Source organism: Brassica napus, chromosome C2 (genome assembly GCF_020379485.1).
Source record: "Brassica napus cultivar Da-Ae chromosome C2, Da-Ae, whole genome shotgun sequence".
Classification (NCBI taxonomy): Eukaryota; Viridiplantae; Streptophyta; class Magnoliopsida; order Brassicales; family Brassicaceae; genus Brassica; species Brassica napus.
Genome location: NC_063445.1, coordinates 46817938 through 46826132, shown reverse-complemented (window position 1 = coordinate 46826132; position 8195 = coordinate 46817938). Strand labels below are relative to the sequence as shown.

Sequence of the window (8195 nt, the reverse complement as noted above, 5' to 3'; positions counted from 1 at the left end):
AACCTAGCCGCGACTTTTCGCCAACAGGAAGTGCTACAAAACGAGCTTGCGATTTCTCTGTCTAAACATAAAGGAAAATGATAAATTTTATCAAATCCCGTAAGTTTGGCTCATTTCCGAGCTAAAGAAGTTTCAATGCATAAGGGTTTTACCAAAACACGTTTTCCGAAAACTTTTCGGAAGGGTAAAACTTGTTCTCCCAAGAACGCATACAGCTCCTTTGCTACGTAGCGACCGAGCAAGCACACAGCTCGGTCGCTACGTAGCGACCGAGCACGCACACAGCTCGGTCGCTACGTAGCGACCGAGCACGCACACAGCTCGGTCGCTACGTAGCGACCGAGCACGCACACAGCTCGGTCGCTACGTAGCGACCGAGCACGCACACTGCTCGGTCGCTACGTAGCGACCGAGCACGCACACGGCTCGGTCGCTATGTAGCGACTGAGCTCAAGCCAACTCTCCACTCGCTACGTAGCGACCTGAAAGGCCTCAGAAATGTCCTCCTTTGCGTTCTCGTTTGAATCCTCATCGAAACACTTTTCGTTTCGTCTCAATCGGAGTTTCCATTGAGATTTTACGACGAAAACAAGTAGGACTCTTCTTGGCTTGCTTCCACTCGCTACGTAGCGACCTGTCAGACCTTCACTCGCTACATAGCGACCTGTCAGGCCTCAGAAATGTCCTCCTTTAGGTTCTCTTTTGAATCCTCATCGAAACGCTTTTCGTTTTGTCTCATTCGAAGTTTCCGTTGAGATTTTACGATGAAAACAAGTAGGACTCTTCTTGGCTTGCTTCCACTCGCTACGTAGCGACCTGTCAGACCTTCACTCGCTACATAGAGACCTGTCAGGCCTCTAAAAGGTCCTTCTTTAGGTTCTCTTTTGAATCCTCATCGAAACACTTTTCGTTTCGTCTCAATCGGAGTTTCCGTTGAGATTTTACGACAAAAACAAGTAAGACTCGTCTAAACTCCTTCGCTTGCTCCTACTCGCCCTTACCTCCATCTTTGTGTTGTCCTTCAAATCTCGATCGAAACGTCTCTTGTTTTGTCTTTGTTGGAGTTACCATTTAACTTTACGATAAAAAAACCCGCATAGACTTGTTTTCTCGCTTGGATTCAGATTAATCGTATAAAACGGCAACGGTTAACTTAACACCTTAGCCGCCTCAACTATACGATTACGATGAATCTTTTTATAAAAATTGACGTCTTATCTAAGGAGAAGATAACAGCTAAGTTCGGAAGATAAATGTCAAGTTTAAAGGATAGAGCCCAATATCGAAAATGGCGAACATACACGAGAAGAAGAAGGAGAAATAAGCAAGCAAAACTGAGAAGAGACAAAACTGCGTCTTCGAGAGAACTAAGGTATTTCCGACTTGAAATTTTTGAAAATCAGACTTGGAATTTTCGTAGGAAATTACTAAGAAATAAAAACGCCTTTGAAACTGCCATAGAACTTTAGGGAACGTAAAACCTAGGTGGATAGTCTGGCGAACTAAGTCTTAGGCGATTTTTCTTGTCTCGATATATCGTTCCATAACTGTTCAGCCAGATCTTTCAAACCGATCTAAACTCTCCGAAAATCGAGAAACGATCGCCACGCATATCAAGCTCGCTTCCTAAAGAGAGAAAAAACTAGATACATGAACGTCGTCATAAAACCGATTCGTTTCTAGCAATTTTCTCGGAACTGACATATTCCAAGTCGTCAAAGTGGAAACAAACCAAATCACAGTCCAAGCATTGTCTTTAAATCGTCCAGGATTATTGATCAAGAAACGTACACAACCCTTCAAAGTATCAGTTCAACTGTTTTCTTTCGTAAAAAGAAAAAAAAGGGGAGTAGGTACGTATACTATACTCGTATACTCCCAAAAACTTTTGCAAATCGTCTCAAATAGGCAAACGACAATCTAAAATTCGTCTAAACGCTAGCAACATATCCAGACGATCATGAACATAATCTCAAAGACTATACATCATTTCTTGTCACAATCATGCGTACAGAAAACATATACCAATTTCAAACTGAAACTCGACGATTAGCCAAAGTATTGAAGCCCTTTCAAGTTTTAGAAAGCCAGTTTCGTTTAAAAATTTCTACGAGAAATCTTCAATCACCAAAGTATTTCTTTCAGTTTCCGTTGTACCAAGTGAGTCACGGAAAAGCATCGAAAACATTTGTGACGAAGAACACTCGAGAATAGATGTAACATCGTGCACAAAGAGACGCTTTCCTCCCGATGGTGGCTAGATCCACCTCTGGTTGACCAGTTCGTTCCAGAACGAATGTGTCTGAGAATCCTTTCATAAAACCTATGAAAAACGTTCTGCGACTAGATCGTAATGAAATAAACTTCGGTAACACTCCATGAGTAACTCCAAGCAACTTTCACCTAGGATCAAAATCACAGAAGAAACGTTTCTCGTGAAACCCACAGAAACAACGCTACTTTAACATATGTTTACAAATCACCGATCTACAACCTTCGTAAAACCGATCCCTCTTACTTACGCGAAAAATCCTTTGTACAATCAGACCAAGTCTTAGGAGGAAACTTTCTAAAAGTTAACATAACATGCTTTATGAAGAACTATACGGCTCGCTGGCTTCTGGTTTTCTTTTCCCTCGTTCACATCCGAGAAGGCAGTCGTCCCGCCACTGACTCCACACTGGTTATGTAGCAAACCTCTTGGGCTTCGTCTTCCTCAGGCAAAAAAGATTCGATTTTCATAAGACTATAGGTCACATTATACGAAATATTAGTCGTATAACTGAAACCTAGAGCGGAGAATCGTTTTCTACGACTATCGGCCATATTAGCATGGATAACCCCGGCAAACTTGGCCTATCAATCTCGACAAGCGCTCTTTGGCCCTCGGTCAATTACGCCTTCCACTAAAGGTCCAAACCGATATTTGCCTTCCCCTTTAAGGACGATCGTAATCTAACATGACCTTAAATGTTAAAGTACCATGGTCTAATCCTTGACCTACAACATCCTTGGCTATCTGAGTGAACACATCCCTCACGCCAAGCCAAACTATTTGAGAAACCATAGCTCCATCACTTAACGGCTAAACGACAATCTACAATTTGTCTAAAAACGTCGTGTGACTATTAAGAGAATAATTATCGTATAGCCTACAGTCGAAAGTCATATGATAAATTCTTCGTAACGAAACTCAGTCCTAACAACCAAATGGTTAAAAGAAGATCTAAACTTTTCGAAAATTGACCGAGTTCAATACGCTCCACAATTCACTTTAAGCCCACAACGTTTTACCCATAATACGCGGCATGTAAGGAAAGATTCGTAACAAAGCTTCTAGAGCTATACGAAACTTCCTTAAAAATGCACGAAATAGATCTCGGAAAGCCAACACTTCACAAAGCACTATGAAGGAAAACGCTTCTTCCCATGGAAAAATTTACGCGACACCTCATTCCTAATTCCTCGATCGCAAATCAAATTATTAGCATCCAAACAGGAACAATAATTTTGGCTGCGAACATCCGTAGTCAAACAAGAACGTTTCTCAAACGCAGGGCTAAGACTAAACCCTTGCAACATCGCAAAATATCATCAAGCCCGCGAACATTTCAAGTACGAAACGCGGCATACGAAAGAATAACAAATCATCAGCCTCGCGAGACGTCACAGACGCCTGAAGATTTGTTCTTCGATGAAATTTCCTTCCTCGATAAAAACACTTTCTTGGAAGACCAGACAGTCATACGCACTAACATCTTCTCAAAACATATCCTTCGCGAAGACTCGAAGCGGTATTTTTTACCATTAAGTTTGTTGCTGATCACAACGAACTCTTAACGTCCTAAACAGATTTAGCCATCTCGTGGAGATGACTCTCGTATATTCGACACAAGGATAATAGCGCTATACAAGAAACCCAAAATTTTTGGTCAGCACTTCCAGGAGGCTTAAAAATTGTCCTTGGAGAGATGCTCGGTTCCAACCATACAAGTCGTATAAGCCGAGAACCTATTGCGGACTTTAAATCGGTATGGAACCAGGATGAAACTGAAACGGGATACGTAAGTCGAATTAGTCATCGCACCCTCTAAAACCAGGAGTAAACCTAGGTCTTGCCCTAAACCCAGCGCACTGGTCTCTAACATCTCTAGGCATAGTATCAAAAACCTCGATACGAGATCCCAAAATTTGTCTCTTTGCCAATATTCGAGCGTCTTTAGAAATCCCGCAAGTTTACACACTGCGGAAAACTCTCGAAACAGATCACGGATATAGCAGTTCACACAGAGTTAGATTACGAGATGACAACTCGTAGTCTTCCTTCTACACCCTTATAAAATGCCATCGGCAGCAACACACCTGATAACCGTTACATAAAAACTAGACCGTAAAGGTCTCTCTGGAAAACAAGTCTTAAGAACCTTAACTCGAAGACAAACTACAAAAGACTTGATCCCTGCAACAAGGGTACGTAGGCAGCCGTCATAAGGCGCAACCCCAATTTTATCGCATTCTACTTTTAGAAGAGCGAGAAGACCACTTACCACTGAATTTTTCGACCATTAATTCCGCCTAACTCACCTAACTTGCCTAACTTGCCAAGCCACTCGCTAGAACCTCACGCTATAAGCTCATGGTTCTAACGAGCTGGGGGGCTAACTGTTGGGGTCAAAATCAGTCACGACGGAATCAATGTCTGAAAGTCCATAAAAATCGGCATGAACATTTTTACGAAAAATAAGTCTTCGGAAAAAAAATTATTTTTACGAAGAATCTTGCGGAGAAAACACATTCACGAGACATCGGACAAGAGCTCAAAAAAGGTCGCTACGCAACGACCGAACACGTGCTCCACTCGGTCGCTACGTAGCAACCGAGTTCGAGCCAAGGCTCGGTCGCTACGTAGCGACCGAACGTCCATTCCGCTCGGTCGCTACGTAGCGACCGAGCTCGAGCAGGTGCTCGGTCGCTACGCGCTCGCTCGGTCGCTACGCGCTCGCTCGGTCGCTACGCGCTCGCTCGGTCGCTACGCGCTCGCTCGGTCGCTACGTAGCGACCGAGCTCTTCCGAAACGTCGATACAACATTAGTCCATGCGTTCTCGCCTACCCTTCTGATGTGCCCTGGTTCGTGGATCAGTCCATTGGAGCCAACCAGCATGGAGATCAGGACGTTCTGAACAATTTGACCGAGGTTCGTTCATCCGACCGTACCGATCAGACTGACCGAGCCGTCCAGCGTGCGTCCCGATTGGAGCTTCGGCTAGAACCACGTCCAGACGACCTAACCGACCGAACCACAGCCCGTCTTCCCCGACCAACTCGACATTCTAAAACCCACAGTCGAGCCAGACTTAGCTTGGGTCGTGAAGAAACCAAAGACGGACATGCATTCTTATCTGGCGGACCATCCAGACAGTCCCGCAAGCGTCCTTATCTTTACCCCGTGCATCCATCTGGTTCGGATGAACCTGGACAGTAGCCGAAGGGTTTCCTTGACCAGAACGTGAACCGAATGGTCATATTTGACTAATCTGCATGGAAGACTGAGTCTTTGACTCATTAATAATATTCTAGTCAATGTTTCTATTTTCTATGCCTTGTTTTCCAACAATTCTCTTTAATTCTCTTTGACTACAAGTAGTATAAATATGTAGTCCCTTTGATGGATAAAATCAGTTCATTTTTGTTGCTTATTTTCGATTCTTCTTTTCTCTGAGTGAGAGAGAGAGTTCTTAGCTAGTTCATCGGTTTGAACCGACTTGTTGATTTGGTGGTCAGCCAATCATCTTTTGTGTCGTTTGGTGGTTAGCCAACACACCTTCATCGTTTCTTAGGTGGTTAGCCTTAGATCGTGGTATATCAAGAGTCATTACGCAGCTCTTGACGATCCATTCATTCCATTCCATTTCCAGAAGTGCCATCGCCTTCTCGGTTCATATCAAACACCCGGCCAAAGCCATCCTTCCCGTTTTGGGCGTATCAACTTGGTATCAGAGCCACTTTGGCTGGTTTGTTTTCTTTCATCTTTCATCTTCTCATCTCTCCACGTTTTTTTCTTTTCTTATTTCTTGGATCCGGGCTGTTCCTTTACTCCCTTGTGATCGCCTATTATAAAAAAAAAATCGATAAAAAAAAAAAAAAAAAGTTTTGGCGTGAATCACTTCTGAAGAGAAATCCAGGGGGAGTGGTGGAAGAGAAACCCTGCTGGCTGAAGAGAAATTCAGCCTTAGGACAGTTAAGGCGGATCCATATCAAAAATCTCTTCATCTTACCTTCTCTTTTCTTTTTCTCACAAAAGTTTGTTTTGGGTTTTGATTGCTGAATTTTGACTGCCTATCATCCTTTGAACCAGTGAAAGAACTCTAAGTGACCATCTAAAAATCGTGAGCTAAACACTTTGAGAGTGTGAGGATTTTTATTTGCTAACTTTGTTAAGTGTTTCAGGATGTTTGGACTTCTCAAAAAATCAAAACCACTACAAGATGATGTCTACTTTCCTTTTAAAACTGTTGTTGAAAAGAAGCAATTGATTTTTGACAAGAGACAGTTTGCTTCTAACGAATTTGATTTTGTGCAGAAACAAAGGAAGAGACAAAACAGGTCCAATGATGAGAAGTGGGTCAGAAGTGGTGATCGTCCCTTCACCAAAGCCAAGAGAAGCAACCGTGTAGTGGTTGATCAAAACGAGCTTCAAACATATGCTAGTTTGGAGAAGATGTTGCATAAGGCAATTCATGCTATCCGACAGCTCAAAAGGAAGGGAAACACCAACACTTCTTCGGCACCAAAACAGCAATGTAAGTCTTCTTATCTTTCAAATTCTGATTTGAAAACTAATGAGATTTCTTTTGATAAAAGCAAAGCTGTGAAACCCAAAAGCAAAGCTCATTCCACCAGGTGCTTCAAATGCCATAGGATCGGTCATTATGCTAACAAGTGTCAAAAGCAAAAACCGTTGGTGACTTTGGAGAATGAGAACCTTGAAACCGAGCCAGAAAAGGAAGAGCCTTTGCCAATTCAAATACCGGACCAAACTCAAGGTGATCATTGTGCTGATTATGGTTCTTTTGCTTATAATCCTTTTCCTTTTAATGTTTCAGATTTGAGGACAAATCTTTTTGAAGAGGAAGGGAATAATGTGCCCTGGTTCGTGGATCAGTCCATTGGAGCCAACCAGCATGGAGATCAGGACGTTCTGAACAATTTGACCGAGGTTCGTTCATCCGACCGTACCGATCAGACTGACCGACCCGTCCCGCGTGCGTCCCGATTGGAGCTTCGGCTAGAACCACGTCCAGACGACCTAACCGACCGAACCACAGCCCGTCTTCCCCGACCAACTCGACATTCTAAAACCCACGGTCGAGCCAGACTTAGCTTGGGTCGTGAAGAAACCAAAGACGGACATGCATTCTTATCTGGCGGACCATCCGGACAGTCCCGCAAGCGTCCTTATCTTTACCCCGTGCATCCATCTGGTTCGGATGAACCTGGACAGTAGTCGAAGGGTTTCCTTGACCAGAACGTGAACCGAATGGTCATCTTTGACTAATCTGCATGGAAGACTGAGTCTTTGACTCATTAATAATATTCTAGTCAATGTTTCTATTTTCTATGCCTTGTTTTCCAACAATTCTCTTTAATTCTCTTTGACTACAAGTAGTATAAATATGTAGTCCCTTTGATGAATAAAATCAGTTCATTTTTGTTGTTTATTTTCGATTCTTCTTTTCTCTGAGTGAGAGAGATAGTTCTTAGCTAGTTCATCGGGTTGAACCGGCTTGTTGATTTGGTGGTCAGCCAATCATCTTTTGTGTCGTTTGGTGGTTAGCCAACACACCTTCATTGTTTCTTAGGTGGTTAGCCTTAGATCGTGGTATATCAAGAGTCATTCTGCAGCTCTTGACGATCCATTCATTCCATTCCAGTTCCAGAAGTGCCATCGCATTCTCGGTTCATATCAAACACCCGGCCAAATCCATCCTTCCCGTTTTGGGCGTATCACCTTCGGTGCTATCTCCCGAAGGCCGTAGTGAACCCATTTCACGATTCCCCGCCATTCTAAGTTATCGATCAAACTTTACTGTAAAAACCGCGGAAAGATCATTCTTTATCGAAAGAAACCGTAATAAACGCTTCGAGTCAGAAGACGGCCCAAAGGGACCTAAGACATGATTCAAAGCCCAACTTA

The 8195-nt window shown here is 43.2% G+C and overlaps 1 protein-coding gene across 1 annotated transcript; it reads left to right on the top strand.

Moving 5' to 3' along the window:
- The first annotated feature begins 6232 nt into the window (after positions 1-6232).
- On the top strand, positions 6233-7926 carry LOC125581971. The gene is made up of 2 exons (XM_048748301.1): positions 6233-7044; positions 7105-7926. The coding sequence occupies exons 1-2, from the start codon at positions 6450-6452 to the stop codon at positions 7503-7505; spliced, it is 996 nt and encodes a 331-aa protein (XP_048604258.1). The 5' UTR covers positions 6233-6449; the 3' UTR covers positions 7506-7926.
- The last annotated feature ends 269 nt before the right edge of the window (positions 7927-8195 follow it).

What these genes read in the sequence shown, in the direction of transcription:
- LOC125581971 (XM_048748301.1), top strand. Translation starts at nt 6,450, where the DNA reads ATGTTTGGACTTCTCAAAAAATCAAAACCACTACAAGATGATGTCTAC. An exon ending in AATACCGGACCAAACTCAAG is followed by an intron (nt 7,045 to 7,104) that starts GTGATCATTGTG and finishes TTAATGTTTCAG; the next exon opens with ATTTGAGGACAAATCTTTTT.